The 18423-nt window shown below is 45.1% G+C and overlaps 1 protein-coding gene across 12 annotated transcripts in view; it reads left to right on the top strand.

Annotated features, from left to right (window-relative positions):
* camk2d1 (calcium/calmodulin-dependent protein kinase (CaM kinase) II delta 1) overlaps positions 1–18423 on the top strand; it is a 96687-nt gene that overhangs the window by 33483 nt on the left and 44781 nt on the right. For all 12 annotated transcript variants that reach the window (XM_069672217.1, XM_069672205.1, XM_069672213.1 and 9 more), the window contains exon 3: positions 10727–10786. In XM_069672217.1, the coding sequence (XP_069528318.1) occupies positions 10727–10786 (60 nt within the window). The remainder of the gene's footprint in view (positions 1–10726; positions 10787–18423) is intronic.

Here is an 18423-nt window from a genome sequence, read left to right as displayed (position 1 = left end):
TGGAAGTAAAGTTTGCACTGCACGTTTAAACTGTGCAGGAAACCTCACTGTGTATCCACTCTCCGACAGACAGAGTGTCTGCGCCTCTCCTCTGCAAAGTGATGACTGAGACGAGCTGTAGGCCGGCCTGAGGTGAGAGCCAGCTGAAGAGCTGTTAAAGCAGTTTGACACTTCAGCTCAGTCGGCCCGCTGCTGCTGCTTCAGTCCCAGCCAGAGAGAAACCACTGAATATCAAGGCTGCAGGCTGGTGCACCTGCACTCTGTGAGAGAGGAAACATGACATAACACCTTCAATATGAAAGTGTGAGAGGCGATGTTGTCATTGTGATGCTATAATGGAGGTGTGTTGTGTTGTTACAGTTGGACTGTAACATCTGAGACAGTTAAAAAAAAACCTCAACATTTATTATGTTGTCCTTGTCCAAACTTTGTGCCTACATTACCCACAATGCAATTCTACTGGCTGCTAGGGTTCTTGTAATCTCTCTTTTATCTAACTGGTTTTCCCCCGACTGACACATCTGATTCCACACGGCTAACTTAGAAACAATTCGGCTTTTTGCAGATATTTGAGCACATGCAGCATTCCTCCCAACACCTGGAAATCCCCTGAAAACACCCCGTACATGTTGTCGCGGGGCATTACTCACCCAAGAAGCTGCAAGAAGAAACACAGAACTTTCTCGCCGCGACATTTCAATTTGGATGAAACCTGCAGAAAGTGCGTGAGAACATTTCAAGAGACGGTGAAATCCCCCGAAGAGTGTTCAAAGAACCCAGCTGCTCCGTCCAGCCTTCGCCCCCCTCCTCTCTCTAACAGCTGGGCCTGTCCTCTTCCTGTTTACACTCCATCAGCTTCATCACATGAGCAGTCTGAGCCGTCAGCACACATCATGCAATCTGGCAAATATTAAAACCCCTTTTTTAACCGCAAAAGCAAGTCTCACTACAGAAATAACTTTTGCACTCTGAATATAGTAAAATGCATGAATTTAAAGGGGATGTCCGGTATTTTGGGGGGTTTAAAGCTACAAAAAGCTGTAAAAGTAGCATAAACTATAGAAGACAATAGAAAGGTTCTTTAAGTAAGTGTTTGATTTCATTTTCTTTGCAACAAAAGCCGTGATAACACCCAGAAGAAAACACATATTTGAATCAAATTCACCTGAATCACACTGATTTCCAGTTGAATAGGCTTTCAACATAACGCACCTGTTCAAAATACGTCCACTAAAAGTTCTTGTTGTTTCCACTGACAGGCTCAGATTGTTATTCTAAGTGTCTGACACCATCACAGAAAGGATCCTACAGAGATAGACCTTTTTTTAAATCAGAAACATCAAACTTTTCAAAGCAACCAGACTCCATTGACAAAAAGAGCAATTTTACGCTGCAGAAAACGGGAATTGCTGGTCTACTTTTGCCTCAACTGCTTACTTTGTTTGTCTTATTGTGTGAGTTTGGTGTTTTAAATAGATATATTGGACTAAGCACAATCATAATTATACCAACCAGTAAGGCAGCAGTAGACCTGCATCTCCTGTGTTCTTCCAGGTAAAATTACTGTTTTTTTCAATGGAGTTTGGTGCAAAGTGAAGAGAGCAAAGTAGCGTCTGTTTCTGGTCAAAAAGAAGCATCTTCCTCTGTAACAAAAAGGTCTATCTCCGTAGGGAACCTTTCTGTGATGGTGTCAGACACTTAGAAGAACAACCTGAGCCTGTCAGTGGAAACAACAAGAACTTTTAGTGGACGCGCTTTGACCCCCAAGGATTACGTTGCACCCTTTACAGTTGATTTCGTTGCTGCCAGTTAATGCAATCTACACGAGCAATTCCAGGAACTTTCATTATCTATTAGCCCTCAAAATATATTTTAAAAATAAGGCCCATGTTTAAAACACGTCCTCTGAATATCAGTCTACGGTTATTTCCCAAAGTAGCTAAACGACCACTGCTAATCTCTGCTCTTAATGATTCAGTCATTACCTAACCTCTCAAGTGCCTTTTCATCGCAAGCAACTACTTCTACTCTTTAGTTCATGGTGCCTGTGAGATGGCTGAGGAGTGACTGAGTGACGCGTCAGGAAGCAGGACTGTCAGATGTGGACGCTGACGGATGTCCCACTGACGCCGTCAGAGCGGCTGGCTCGGGGTGATAGCAGGCGGCACGCTGACAGCAGTTTCCCCCTGGCGGTGCCACCTGCCTGCCCACACGCTCGCTTGTCACATCGTCGTACCCCTCCCCCCGCTCCACCACAGCCTGGATGAGCTGGGTGGAGAGTGTGCCCGGGGTGCCTTACAGCGAAGGCTGTTCGGACAGAGAGCTGAGAGCAGTTTATTAAACCGTTGTCACTGAGAGAAAGTTCCCTGCTGCTGGTTTTTAGATCCTGACTCATCGTTTTTTCCAAACGCTGGACATGTTTTATCGCCGGCCTTATTAGCCCGCGTTCGCATGATGGCGACATCAGCTGCCTGAGGGCTGTCGTCACTGTTGCCTGTGTGGGTTTGGACGTCTCTGTGTGGTCGCTGAGCTCATGCAGTGAGTCCAGGCTCAGGCTGGAGTATCCCCTGTGGCTGTAACTGGGACAGAGAGATTGGGCTTCAACTGAGCCCGAGCTGCCGTGTGTGTGTGTGTGTGTGTGTGTGTGTGTGTGTGTGTGTGTGTGTGTGTGTGTGTGTGTGTGTGTGTGTGTGTGTGTGTGTGTGTGTGTGTGTGTGTGTGTGTGTGTGTGTGTGTGTGTGTGTGTGTGTGTGTGTGTGTGTGTGTGTGTGTGTGTGTGTGTGTTTATGGCTGTGCAGAAGGATTTGGCCGGGGGAAGCCCAGACTGAGAAGCTGGAGGAGCTGAATTGTAAGCAGGACAGAGAAATGTGTTACTGCTGTCGTCTTCCTGTCTTCCAACACCAGTTACCCTCCACATCTTCCTCCACCTACAGCCTGTTTAGCACTGACTCTACGTGCTTCCAGCTTAAAGCACGCCACACTCAGACGACCACTCTGCGTGTCATGAGCGTAAAGTTGAAGCATCGCTCTCCTTTTTGACCTCAGCTTGACCCCGCTCATCCTCCTCTAACGCACACGAAGACACACGCACAGAGGATCCTCGATAGCAACAGCTAATTGCATTCTGACAGGCCTGTTGTTATTACAGTGCCTGCAATTACACACGCACACCCCAGAGCCCTGTTCATGTGCAGCTCAGGCAGAGACAGAGCCATGATGAGTATGACTGCTAATGATGATCGTCAGCTCGAGCTGCAGAATGCACCGCCGGGGCCGACATGCTACCCCTCTGTGTCGCCGAAAAGCTCGTTTGCACCCCTTCATGTTGTGTTAGTCACGCGTGGTGTGCTCAGGTTGGTACAAGGATGTGTGTTTAGGCTCGCTGCCAGTCTCTACGGAAACAAGGAAGAGTTTAGAGACATCTGTGTCTGACTGACTCAGACTACTTTAGCTATTCATGAATAAATATTTTCTTAGTGTTCAACACATCCAGGAGCTCGAACTATACTCCAAAGTCTGTGCGTTGGTCTGAGGGCACTTTTAGCATCTTTTTTTAGTGTCTGTTTTTAGGGGCTCAACGATAAGTTGGCCTTCACTACATCGTCGTCCGGAGCTGAGTTTGCTGAGGGGTGAGCCGTCTCACATCCTCACTATCTCTGCTGAGAGCTGTTCGTGCAAAACAGCGACCGGGAAGCGACAGGTAAACAAAACAGGGCAAAATGTCGGCGGTCGTTAAAGTCATCGTGCAATTCATTATCTGATTAGTCGATTAATTGTTTCAGTATCACAACAGTCGTTAGTTGCAGCCCTATCTGTTTTGTCGATGAGAGAGGAAGCAGTTCCAGACGATTAAGGAGACTTTAACTCCCTTGTTCAGCCTTCGTTCATATAATGACATGATGATATTTCACCTGTCTAAAGAGAACCCTCGCCTACCTCGATATTTGTTTTTAAACATCCTACTAAACTATAAATTGAACCATTCATAAGTGATAAAATCGATTTATCTCCCAAAGGCATTTCTGTTATCCTCCTCCTGACTTAATAACATCCATCCATCTATTGTCCATGCTGCTTATCCTGTTCAGGGTCACGGAGGGGTTTGGAGCCTATCCCAGCTGTCACTGGGCGAGGGGCGGGGTTACACCTGGACTGATCGGCAGTCAATCACAGGGCTGACACAGAAGCGGTGTCCCAATTCAGGGGCTGCATCCTTCGAAGGACGTATGTGAAAGCTGTCCCATCTCGCAGGCTCCTTCAGAATCGGGCCGATTAATGACATTTTGACATCACAAGGCCGATTAAACCGAACATATGTGCATGCACAGGCGGTCTCGTCTGTGTGGCTGGCTTGAAGCATCTACACCCACTTCCCATAAGAAACCTGCCAGACGTCACATGCATACGTCACACATAAGGCCACCGTTCTTCACGGGGAAGGCTCCGCAAGTGCACTTCAACTATTTTTCATTCACAAATATTAGTTTTATTTCTTTACAAAGTTTACTTTTTTGATTACCAGTCTACATTTATTAAGTCGATATTTTTCTACAAGACAACAGCGTTAAATAAGTTTTGTGTCTCAATTGATATTATCATTAAATTGTTGTAATTTATCAAATGCAAAAATAAGCAACAACATGATATCGGCCTCATATCGGCCGCCCTGCCCTCAAAATATCGGCATCGGCCTTTGAAAAACTCATATCGGTCGACCACTAGTTTCAACTCAATCGAAAAGCTTGAGATACAAATGTTAAAAACATTACAATTTATCCTTAAAATATCTAGTTAGCCCGCTAGCTACCTGTTGCTAGGTGACATGAGCCGCATTTGGTGACGCAAAGGGACCGTCTCATTTCAATTCGGCCTTAGCGTCTTCACCGGCTGCTCCTTTGTAGCCCGCGTCCTTCGAAGGCTGCAGCGCCCGAATTGAGGAAGCCAGAGAACATTGTGAGAACCGTACAGGTCGCAGAAGTAGCTTCCTCTCTATATGAAGAAAACAGACCCTAAAAAGACGCTATTAGATCCCTTGAAACAGAAGCTAAACAGACACTACCTGAGGCGTCTGTTTCGTGCATACATTGGTAATAAGTGTTGTATGAGGACACAGTGTTATTTGTAGAGTACTCTTCAAACCGCAGTGATGCTGGCAGGTAGACAAACACTGGAGAGCGTTTGGAAGTGCGAGCCAGGAAATGAGAGCGGAGCTGTTTCCAATGGGGATAAGAAGCGCTTCAGGGTGTGCGTGTGGGCAGCGAGGTGTTTCTAGCTCCATTTCTTTGGTCCCTCGGTGCACAGCGACATTACTCACCTATTACTGTCATATTAGCAGGTGAAAATGGAGAGGAACGACCCTGTTTCTGATATTAAACCTGGTGTTTAAAGGTCTGTAGCTCGCAGGGAGAGTTCTCGTTCTTCCTGTAGTTGTTAAAAGAGGTTTTGTGGGGATAGCTGACACTGACGGAGCCTGCAGGAGCTGGACGTAAAACCAGATGTGAAGCCTGATGCAGACGCTCATCTGATCGGTCGGCTGCATTAAAAAATAGCTGCTGTCCTCGTTTCCGTCGGCCCGACGACGAGCTCATCTGGGTTTGCTAAATGGGCCAGCTCCAGTGTGGATCAAACCGAGGATTTATCATCGAGAAACATGAAGCAGCGGAGGGAGAATCAAGAGATGTGTTTGCTCTCTGTGCGGCGTTACAGTGGAGGAGATTTTGTCTGATGGTTGAGAACATGTGTGCAAATATAAGTTAAATATGTAGGGGGTAATCCCCAGTGGGTTTGAACCTGCGCACTGTTTTTACATGCCTTGGAGTGAAATTGAAACTATTTTGGAATTGCTCCATTTTGCATTTGCAGCACTGCTTTGGCACATTTGCCCAGTTTCCCAGTTCTTGTTTAACAAGTTTTCCCTCTTTAACAGAAAGGTCTGTCTCTGTCGGGATCCTCCCTGGATCCTCGTCGTGCCGTCAGACACTGACAATAACAGCCTGAGCCCGGCAGTGGGAAAGAACAAGAACCTTTACTTATCAGTGCATAACGTCTGAGTGTACTTCACACGTCCAGTAAGTGTAAGAGCCGTATTTAACTGCAGGAAGAGGAAGTACAGTGAGAGGGAAAGGAGAACAAGTCAAGTCAGAGTCAAATGAGTACCAAGAAGCCGACTAAAAATGAGACTCACCGAAACTTGTTTCAACTTTCTGCTCGACTCACTTCTGCACGTGTGCTGATCGCCATCAATGACAAACATCCCTGTATACACTGCACACGTCAGCTTATTCATGACTGTAGTTTCTCCTTTCTTCCCTGTTGGTTGGTCTGAAGTCTGGGTTGGCTTCATGTGTAGCAAATTGAAGATCTGATTTCTGAAGCTGCTTCAGTTAAACTCTTTAAACTGCCTTTATATTTAATTTCCATTTAAAACAGATCAGAACTTTTTATTGCCAATGTTGCAGTTGATAAAGCTTGAAATGTTTCAACACTCATTAAACTAAACTGCTGCTGAATGTTGGATGAATATTTAAGTGCAGATACTCTGTGACTCATTGGCCATAAACAGGCTGATAAATAACAAGAACTTGCAGAGTAGAAGACAGTAGGGTACAAGACGAACTGTGAACCTGAAACAAACTGAGTATTTATTTCAATCCAGTGTTTAACCTTGTGAACATCTCCATGTGGTGTTCTTCATGTGCTACGAGACACATCAGGGACAACATCAGCTGAGTCTGCTTTTAAACTGCAGTGTACCAAGGACAGTCTGAACAACACGTGTTCAGATTGGCAGGTTTGAGATGTCACAAACCTAAGGAGCCAATCCTGTGACGCTACGCATATCATTATGTGTAACCTATGGCAACCACTTCGGCGATGCGTGAGCATGCGCCAGTAATTTTTGTAACTTTACTACTGCTAATGACTACATTTCAAGCTGCTAAGTTTGAACAAGTTGCCACTAAACGATGGCAGAGACGTGTTTTGTTTTCTCATAGTGGGCGGGGCCTACGCAGATTCAGGAATCTTTAATGAGGGAGAATGACGTCCTCGTCGTCAGCTGTTTGTTTGTCGCTGCGCTCTCAGTTGAAAATAGTCAAACTTTTGGAACACTGCTGCGCTCGTCACTGTCACTTCGCCTTCACCGATCAAAACCAAGAAGGGGCGGGACTTCTGATATCCACTTTGTCAACAACAATGGCGGAGGAGATGCTAATCCTTTCGTTTTTTGAGGGTTCAGTTTCCAGGTGTAGAGCTGCTGCTAACGCCAGGACACGACTCCTTTCATTGTTGTTATGTTTTCTTTGTGAATTTTCCTTTTAATAAAAATATTAAACACACACAGCGATTTAAAACAGACTTAACGGTCACCACCGAGGGAAGCAGAAGTGCTGCCAGACAACTTTCGTATCCTAGCAACAGTTTTTTAATTTCTCAAAGGATTTAAGAACCTTTTTAGAAAAATTGGCAAAAATAAAAGCAGTTTTCTGATATCTGACTGAGAAAGTTTCTGTGGCCAGAAGCCATTTTCAGTTTGCATTATTTGACAGTTTTTAATAAAAACATAATCGATATTCCGAGCAAAAAAAAAGAGGCTCAATAAGCAGCAAATTGTTCACTTTAACCGATATTACAAGTCCAGTTTACAGCCCCAGCACACAGGTGAAGGATGACTGTAATGCTCTGTCGAGCAGCTGCGAATGTCCCATTAACATGCAGCAGACTGAAGAAGTGAAGCAAAAGGAAGCAAATGAAGGCGAGCAGGAAAAGATCATCTGTGTGCGGCTGCAGTGAGGCTGGAGATGGTGAGTGAGCACCACTCGGGCTGTAAATCCTGTTACGTCACAGATTAGCGGCGGGCTGCGAAGCGGACAGACGGACGGGATGATGTGGAGAAGTGAGCGTTCAGTCACCCGGTGACCGCTAGGATTACAGCTCCTGCAAAAGCACATCCCATTGGTCTGAGTAGGATCAAGTGTGTAAGAAGAGGTGTGATTGGAGGTGGTGAGGGCACATCTGGGAAGCTAATGTCACAGCAGCTCTCTGATTGGTCTGCAGGTCTGTGGCCCTTCTTTCTCCTCTGTCTGTCCTGGACCCATCATCTGCACAGCTCCCCCTGGTTGAACGTTGCAGCGCTACAGACTTAAACTTCTGTGGACCCTGATGATACAAACGTATAGAAAGCACACAGCTGGTTTTTCCAGGCTCAGAAGGCACCTGTGCACGGCAGTAAACATGATCAGTGACTGACCATTGACCATGACCATTTGAGTCGGAGATATACCTGCTTTTAGCTACATGTTCCCGTGGACATGACGGCTGCCACGCATTCCCCTGCGTCTGTCTGGAGCGTGAGCTGTGTGTACGCGAGATGCAGTGTGCACATGAGCGGTAGGGGGCAGTGTAGAGGCAGAGGGGGTGTGACAGGGTCAACACAGCAGCAGGGACAACAAGGGCAGAAAGTTCTGAAGACAAGCTGATAGACCGAGTCCACAATGATCCACATCTGTACGATGTGTCGTTGCCGCTGCACAGAGACAAACATGCCTGTCAGACAGCTGCAGACAGATGAGTTCTGTTTTAGAAGTTGACGTGGAAACCTGCAAAACTAAATGGGAACAAGTCCGGGAGCGTTACGTCCGTGCACGGAGGAACGTGTTGGAGAGACGGAGCGGGGATGCTGCAGACGGTGTGATCTCACACATGAACATGACAGTAACCTCCTCGAGTGTCTGCATGTCTGTTGTTTCCATCCCGCACATGCGGTAGTTGCATACATCCTGAGCTCTCTGGTGCGCCCTCTAGAGGTATCCTCCAGGACAAGTATGTGAACAGTTACATTCTTGACACAGCCGTTTGTGTTGGTGAACTAGAGGTTAAAAGGCAAGTACATCTCCGGCCTTAGAGGCAGGAGTCTGTGTGAACCTCATTAGACGGGAATCTTTTCATTTCCTCTTTCTGACCGTTTAATAAACAAAACGCCACGAGGGTTCACCAAAACACATAAAGGCCTTTACCTCGTTTTCATTTCTATGTGGTGCCAATAAAAACATCTGCTTTTCAATTTTATATTTGCACATTCCCCATAGAGTGAAATGAGAATCATGTTTGGAGTCGTGTGTCCCTAAAGTACAGCCAAACCCTTCTCTAACCTGGCTGTGTCGAGCCCACTCGTGATCCTCAATTGTGAAGAACACACACTCGAGCTAACATGAGCTGTTTATTAAATATTCAACAATAACTTAGTCGGCATTAATTCAACCTCCTCAGAGCCGCTTCATTTGTAAAGCAAATCAGCTGTTGGAGATGACCCCACCGACACTCTTATAAGTCCGAGCTGTTCAGTTTGTTCTCCACTGTGTCCTGTGGTGTTATTTTAAGTGGTGTCTGATACATGGACCTGCCTGCACATAAATGCTGACATCAATTAAGCTTTTCAGTCAGGGAGGTCACAGTGACCCGGGTGGTTTTACGGGGTCAATGAAATGTTGCAAAGCAGGAAATGTGTTGTCTTGAAATCATGCCGAGATACAAAAATCAAACGAATCAGAAGTATATACTCTGAAAAACAATCACACACTCGGGGAAAGAGCTTCAAGATCATCGTCTTGATAGTGTAAATAATTCCAAGTGTTTCATGCATGAAAAATAAAGCCGGATTAAGTTCAGAATGAACACGCTGAACTTGTAGAATAAGAGTCTGCGGTTCAGTCCAATAAAGATTGAAGTTGTGACGGATTTATGGATTAATAGATCCGAGTGTTTATCACGCCTCAACTCAGTTGAACACAATGCAATGAGTCTGAGGGCAGAGAGATAAAATGAGAGTGGAAGCAGCAGCGTCTCCGAAGATTACATCATCTTAATCTAGGACTGATAGACAGACTGCCTCAACTATATTTATTTTACGTAACGTAACAGGAAGCTGAATTTGTTTTTGCACAGTTTGGTTATGATATTTTGAATATACTGAATTTAAAGCTGTAGGTTTTCAACAGCACAAGAACACAGAATAGTGTCATCAGTGTAAAGATTGAATTTACATTGAATAATCACAGAACATTAATTATATTTCAAACATCACCGGGCCCAGAAGGGATCCCTGTGGAACACCGTTTGTGAGTGCCAAACACTCCAGTTGGATATTTCCAGCTTTGAAAGCGTCGGTTATGTTTCATATTCTTTAATAAAGCTATTTGTGACGAAAGAATCCTTCTGAGTATCTTTGTCTTCTCGTGTTGCAAAATCCAATTAGAAAAGGTCTTTTTTAATTCCACCTCAACCTCTCTCTTAATCTGCTGCCCCGTCTGTAATCGCTGACTTCTTTCTCTTTCAGTCCTAATATTCTTTTTTCTTTGTTTCCTTAATGACGACCTTCGACTTTGCTCTTCCTGTTTGTCGTGTTGTACTTTGTGTTCTGAATCCTATTAACCTGGAAAATGACCTTCTGCTCGATCAGACGTTCTTCTGCTGTAGTAAAAACGACTTTATATAAACGAGGACAAAAGCGACTCTGCCTGTATTCCGCTGTGCAGGATTGACCTCACACTTGCTGCAGCGCTCCGTAATGACTTACGACTGTTAGTTTTACTGCTCATCTGTTCCCAGCAGGAGGGACACGGTGCAGGAAGAGGTGGGCGGTGTTTAATATGCTGAATGCCTGCAGAAGACCGTCAGGAGGTCTCAGCAGACACATGTGACTGATATATGTGTCCCGTTCTCTCCACAGATCACCAGAAACTGGAGCGAGAGGCCAGGATCTGCCGCCTGCTCAAGCATCCCAACATCGGTAACTAGAGCTTCCATTATCTGAGCTGTATCTGTATCTGTCCTCCTTCTCAGCATGGCACAAAGAGAGTTATGTTTTATATATATCTAAGTGTTATAAAACATACAAAGGTTAAAGCCTAAAGATGGTTCGGTAGATGTATAAATGCATGAAGTATTTATGCTGTACACCGTATCCACATTCTCCTCCTAAGTGCTTTTGACAGCAGGCTATATCAAGAAGCCGCAGTACAGGTCTTCTTTACACAAAGGCCATGTGATCAAAACCGTCTTTAGAGGGAATCATCTGCTCACACAGTGTCCCAAATCTGCCAATGACTGGTAAAAAACAAGATATCTATCTATCTATTTTCTTCTGCATATCCGGGGTTGGGTCGCGGTGGCAGCAGGCTTAGCCCAGACGTCCCACTCCTTAGCAACATTTTCCAGCTCCTCCTGGGGGATCCCAAAGCGTTTCCAGGCCGGGTGGGATATATTATCCCTCCAGCGAGCTCTGGGTCTACCCAGAGTTCTCCTCCCAGTTGGACGTGCCCCGAAAACCTCTAATGGGAGGCGCCCAGGAGGCATCCTAATCAGAAGCCCTAACCACCTCTACTGGCTCCTTTTCGATGCGATGGAGTAGCGGCTCTACTCTGAGCTCCCTCCGGATGTCTGAGCTCCTTACGCTCTCTCTAAGGCCGAGCCCAGAAACCCTGCGGAGCATACAAGATATGTTGCAAGTACAATACTCCAACAGGAATTCAAGTTTTAAACCTTGGCCACTTTTGTTAAATTTTTGGGGGTCTTAATAACTAATAGGTACAAAAAGTTCTGGCTCCAACTAACTGGCCACCAATTGTTTTTTAGGCAATTATTGGTTCTGCAAAGTTTCATCATGGTCTTTATAAACGCTTGTCACCCAAATGTTTCATGACACACAAGACCATTCATTTTCCTGCTGCTGAAGTGGCTTCACTAGTCTGAGACTTCTACCTGGTGTCTGTAAAGGCAATAACTTTGTAATTTGCAAGGTGTGCTCCAAGGAAATCCATAAATGTAAACTCTACAAACCTCATTAGACCGTTAAAGGTTCAAAAAGTTCTGGCATCGTTCCAGTAGATTGCTTCAGCCAGCAGCCATAGATGCTCCTTAATGGCTGCAACCAATGCTTGGGGGCAAATGTGCCAACGTACGTCTACTAAAGATGCTTCCTCTTCCCTCTGACAGGCTCAGATTGTGTCTTTAAGTGTCTCATAAATGGTTTCCTACAAAGATAGACTTCGTTGCTTTTCAGAGCTACCAGACTCCATTTAAAAAAGCAGTGATTTTACCTGCAGAACACGGCTGTTCCTCCTGCTGGCAGTATCAGAAAGTTACAGGAATGGTCGGACATGTTGCCCTCAGTTATCTGAAAGTTTTAGACTCACAGTTCAGATAAGAAACTGCAGAATGACAATATTTAATGGAAGGCAATTAAAGGAAAAAAACCTCCTTTAATACCCAAGAGATGTATGCTAATGCTAACTCTTACTGCTGATGTAGTACTGAAGCTAACAGCCATATTGTCGTGGTTGGTGCAGTTAAATTATCTTATACTCTGAATGTGTAATCGCTTTGTCTACAAATAGAGCACCACATCACCACACACACACACACACACACACACACACACACACACACACACACACACATCCCCGTCTCTTCCCTCCTCGCTTCGGGAGTCACAGGGGCCGAGAAACTGTAATTACCACTTCAGAAACAACTTCGCCACAAAGTGAAAATTGGTGTTTATCTGTTGTCGGTCCCTTTTTCTTTCATGCTGCTGAAAACGAGGGGTGAGGGGTCGCAAGCGACAGACTAATGGAGGATCGGGGGGGTTATTTGGTTTGACAGTCTATTGTCCGGGAGTCAGGAAGGGACTAACCAGCACATCACAGAGGAGGGTTACGATCAGAGAGGGTCTTTTCTCAGATGTGAGCAGAACCGAACCAAGACTTTGATTCAGTGCAGCTCTGACAGCGACGGCTTTAATCGATGGTTAAAAACTCTTTGAATAGATGTTAGCTCGATTGTTTGATGTGGCGCGCTCATATTGTGGCTGTTACTAATATTTAAAGGGCTTTTTAGCCGTGTTTTATGTTGGTGTCCAATCAGTGTTGATGTGAAATAGAGTGTGTGCTATACTCGACTAGAAAGGTGACTTCTCCTTCTGGTGGTGGTGTTCAGACGGCAGCCTCGTCCTCGCTCTGCTGCTTGTCTTCAGCTGTATGCGCTAGCTCGAATAACGTCAGCTGAATATCCAAGCCAGCCAAAAGAGATGCCATTTTTAGGGATGCTCCAATCTTGCCGTGGCTCAGTGGAAGTCGGTTGTCTTTCAATTGTAAGGTTGGTAGTTTGATCCCGGGCTCCTGCAGTCCAAGTGTCCTTGGGCGAGACACTGAACCCCACATTGCTCCTGAAGGCGTAGCTGTCGGTGCATGACCCTGATTGGAGATAGCAGCCTCTTCCATCAGTGTACCACACACCAATCAGTTTGGCCACCAGTTGTTGTGGGTCAACATGAGTTTGATCATAAGCCAGTTCAAGGCGGGATTATTACGTCTCTGTAAAACGCACGGAGGCGGAACGGTGGGGAGAAGTCGCTCCGCCTCTAAGCCGGCATCGGAGGTAGTAACAGAGGAGAAAGGGAGTCAGCGTAAACAGCAGAGCTGGCAGGGCGGAACAGCACCGTGTGTGTGTTTTGAAGCACGCTTGCAGTTGTTTACACCTTGTGGAAAGAAAGAAGGAAAGAAAGGCCAGACTTTATTTATACTTTTCTGCCAGTTAAGCAACGAGACTGAAACTGCTTATTTACATAGTTTTGTCACCAGCGTTCAACTCCAGCAAAGTCCTGACTCTAATCCAGCTCTAAACAGCCGTTAGTGACTTGAGGACACCAAACATGTCAGTGCAAATGCAACACTGTCCAAACTCTTTATTTTATGGAGCTCAAACTACAGCCTAACGTGTGTCATAAGTCCAAAGCTTGACTTGCTGACGTAAGACTAATTTTCTGGGAGCTTCTTTTATCAAACACGCTGAGACAAAAACGATCGCTGGAGATTCTCATTTCTCGCGACCGCTCATTCTCCCGTCGCTTTATGATCGACGGGCGGCAGGAAGCGCCGGTCCCGTGACTAATCCACTCACGCTGCATCCCGCTCTGGGATAAGCCCTCGTCTCTGTAAGATCACGTCGGCGATACTGTCGAGCTCGTAGATGTCAATCAGGAAGGAGACATGTCAGAGAATCCCCACAGGGGGCTCTTCCCCTTTATTAATCTTCCATTATCTCAGGCTCTGGGCTGTTTGTCTTTAACCTCTCCTGAGCGCTGAAACAGGAAATGAGCTGTTTCCAGAACCAGCCTGCTTCTTATTCATGCACACACATGCTCGGTGGAATCAGTGGAAGCTAGCAGACGATGTGTTCTCTGCTGACCCGATAAGAAGCCAAACACAATATCATCATTGTGAAGCCCGAATCAATCAGGCTCTGCATTGTGTCGGCTAAAGCTGCATTATAGTGGCTCTAACTGGTAATTAATGGTGTCTAACCTGGCTGAAGTAAAAGTGCTGTTTAAATCTGACCCTGAACCACATTAATATATAATCAAATCCAGGTATCAGAGCTGAATCCAATCAAATCATTTAGTTTGAGCTTTGAACATTATTAAATACAATGACTCAAAGATGTGTTGCAGCTTTCTAAAGGATCAAAAGTTCCCCCGGGTGTTTTATATCTTGGCAGCAGACTGGAAAATGATCCATTCATCAGAATCAAACCTCTCCGGGCTGACGCTCATAAACCCTGAGCCACATTTAAGTAAACGGAGCAGGTTCTTTACGTCAATGTGGTGCATCATGGGAGTCGGGTGGATAGGGATGTCTGACTTGATGCTGGACGAGGATGTTCTTCCTCCTGGCCTTCACACACTCATCATGCTGAACTTGATTAATTAGTTGTGTTGCTTTGCGGCGCAGACGCAGGTTTCATGACCTCTTTGCTGATTATTGTTTCTTCCTTAAAGGAGCAGTCCGCCCCTGGAAAAAGCTGCTGTCAGTCAGAGCTGGTGTTCTCTGTAGTCGATGGAAGCAATAATATTTGAAGTTGGCGCCATAGCTGTGGAGAAAGTCGTACAAACAGCTCATGGTTTCGCCCATTCTACATTCCTACAACACTCAGCATGCATTATGCCTCTCCCTCTATAAAGGAACGGCCCAGCAAGAGACACTGGAGTGAAATACGACCGTTCCTCTGCAGGCGACGGCTCAGAGCGGGACAGAAATACGACGAGAATATACCGGTGGATCGTCTAAACTAATCTTCAGGTCTACATTTCAAACCCGACGGTTGTGAACGAGACATTACGTCGGAGGCGGACGTCCTGGATTGAGGAAGTTTAGTTTAGCGAGGCTGCAGCAGAGCAAGTTGTAAAATACTGTAACAACCTTTTGGATCTAAAGAGGTGTACCCAAATTCCCTGACAGTCAGAGAGCATCAGAGCAGCCTCGTCACATGCTCCTGCATTGTTCTGCTTACAGTGATGCAGCTGTTAAAATAAAAGTGCGTCCACTTACACCAAATAAAAATCTTTTTGCATGTAGGTTTCACCTTCTCCAGTCGTTGCCACGTCCTAACTATCAGTCAGAATGAACTGATTCCAAAGCTCTTCACAGATCGGAGCAGTCAGTCAGGAAGCCTCATTAACCCGTGAGTTAATGGCACAGTGGTGACTGCAGACCTTGTCAGAGGCATCATGTTAGTCTCAGTTTCGCCCTCTTTGTCTCTTCACACTGTGTCATTTCAGGTCCATTAGGCAGTGTAGTTAATTGGGTCAGTGAAACCCCGCTGTTGGCCGGGTCGTTACCTCTCTCAGCGCCGCCTTCATCCTCTTACTGCTCAGCAAGGTGGAAGAGAAGCCTTGCTCCATGACAGGCTGCTCATTCAGAGCACCTGAGCACTAAATGTGGAGCAGCGGGAGCCATGTGCAAAATCAGTGATTCAACTGCAGAGGCATGGCAAAGCCACCAGACTCCATGGACAAAAACAGTAATTTAACCGCACAGAACATGTTCTCCTGCCGCCGGGATTGATGAGCTTGTGTGTGTTATTGTGCTTTATGTTAATATTGAGTCTGAACACAAGCAACCCCCGTTTTCTGTGAGGTTGCAATGCATGCTGGGTGTTGTAGGAATGTAGAATGGGCGAAACCACGAGCTGTTTGTACAACTTTCTCCACAGCTATGGCGCCAACTTCAAATATTATTGCTTCTGTCGATTACAGAGAACACCAGCTGTGACTGGACAGTTTCCAGGAGAGAGTTGCTCCTTCCTGTCTCTGTAGGGATCCTTTGTCAATAATCTGAGCCTGTCAGTGGAATAAACAACTTTCAACTTCCTCGTCATTTAGGGCCCAGGTGTAAAAATACTGGACGTAGCCTCTAAGTCAAAAGTGAAGCACCAAACATGAGCTCTCACTATGACCATTAAAGCTGAATCTAGGCTCACATCATTATTTCATAAGTGTATGTAACCGTCGACATGTTGACCTCCATACAGAACGTGTACGTCCGCAGCTGCAGGCCTCTGAGACGGGATGAAAGTGAATATAGTTAATAACTTATTCATGCATCAGTGTTTAAATCAGCTCCGAGGACTCGTGCAGAGATGGATGTAGAACGCTTTGACTGGCGTCTGTTTCTGAAGACCAATTACAACCACTGCAGTGAGACTGTTACCAGCACACTGTCAACACTGTGGAGCTCGTGCAGAATGCCTGAGTTAGATACACTGTATGTGTAGAGTTATGATGTTTTTATTAATAATGAATCATTTCTCAAACACATTGTATTGTTTTTAATTAATTGCTTACATTTTTATATTTAATTTTCTTTACTGATGGATCAAAGATTTTAATTCCTTGATGTTGATGCCACTGTTACTATGATTAATACAACTGTAGATTCCACTGAGGCATTTTTATTTATTTATTAACTATTTACATATAGTGCTGTGCTCTTCATACTTTATATAAAGTTATATTTAAAAAATTGCAATACAGCGCCTTGCTTACGGTATCGCAATTCACAATATATTGATCGGAACTACTGTGTCGTGGGGATGTAACGACTAACCGCGAGACAGAAATCGTACTCGTAAGGGACGATTTAAATCGGTGAGATGAAAAATGAATTGCATCCTTTTTCAAACAGCAGAGGGCGCTATGTGGGCGAGCTTCTCTTATTCGACGTCATTACGTCTCTTACACCTGAAGCTGAATAGAGGCGAACAGCATGGCGGCAGCAGGTGCAACATTTTGCACATGAGGATGAGGATAACATCGCCATCAGCTAACGATAAACTAGAGGACGATCTCTCTCTTTCTCCTCGTGTCGCGAGTAGTGTCTACACACCTGCTCTGCAGGTACCAGAGAGAGAGAGAGAGTGAGAGAGAGTGATTAAAAGAAAGTGCTGTTTATAGATAATTAAAAATTGGTGTAAAGTCAGAAGAATTGAATCAAGATTTTACTTCAAACTGCTCAATTTAAAGAGATGGACTCCCTAATATCCAAGGTTTAATCACACACTGGTTTTGGTCACCTAGTTTGCAAATCAGTAAACCTTAGTATGCTCTAAGAGTCCATACAAACAGCCACGTGTGGTGTAGATGCAGAGCGTGTCTCCGTGTGCTTGTTTTTGGTGTCTTCGCTGAAGATGTTAATTCAGACTCCTCGGATTGAAGGAGCTGCCTTTGTCTATGACGGGAAGATAAACGGTGTATTTTTAAGCGTCTCTCTGTGATAATGTTTCCAGAACAAAAGTAAAAAACAGACACCTCCCTGACAAAAGACTTTAATGGGATAAAGTGGAAGCTGTCATTATGTACGCCGGTGCTGCTGCGTTTCAGATCACATTTTGTGTTCTTGTTATCTGCTGGAGTTTCACAGTAATGATGCAGGAACAGACTGCGTCTTTTCATTCAGGAAATCTACCTACACACAGAGACCAACAGCATGAGCTCCTACATGTATTTCTTATATTACAACAAGAACAGTCTATTGGAGAAATAACTGGGAAATCTATTGGATTTATTTCTTACATAGATAGTGTGTGTGAGATAAAAAAGACCCCTTTAATCCATAATTACTGAGCTGGAGTCAGGATGTAGTTAGCCTAGCGTAGCATTAAGTGTTTCACAAATCCAAAGCATTTTGTTAATTTGGACAGGGGCAGGCTAGCTGTTTCCTCCGGTTTCCAATTGTTATGCTAAGCTAGGCTAACTTCCTCCTGAAACTGCTAGCTGTTTCTTCCTGCTTCCGGTCTTAATGCTAAGCTAGGCTAACTTCCTCCTGAAACTGCTAGCTGTCTCTTCCTGCTTCCAGTTCTTATGCTAAGCCCGGCTAACCTCTTCCTGAAACTGTGTAGTTGTTTCCTCCTGTTTTCATTTGTTATGCTAAGCTAGGCTAATCTCCTCCTTAAACTGTCTGGCTGTTTCCTCCTGCTACCAGTTGTTATGCTAAGCTTGTCTAGTCACATCCTGAAACCGTCGAGCTGTTTCCTCCTGCGTCCGGTCTTAATGCTAAGCTAGGCTAACCTCCTCCTGAAACTGCTAGCTGTTTC

The sequence above is a fragment of the Semicossyphus pulcher genome, unplaced genomic scaffold, assembly GCF_022749685.1.
Source record: "Semicossyphus pulcher isolate SPU_LCO1_2020_fin unplaced genomic scaffold, fSemPul1.0.p SCAF_21, whole genome shotgun sequence".
In the NCBI taxonomy this organism is placed as follows: Eukaryota; Metazoa; Chordata; class Actinopteri; order Labriformes; family Labridae; genus Semicossyphus; species Semicossyphus pulcher.
The sequence above is the reverse complement of the archived record's forward strand: the minus strand, read 5'-3'. Positions and strand labels throughout refer to the sequence as shown.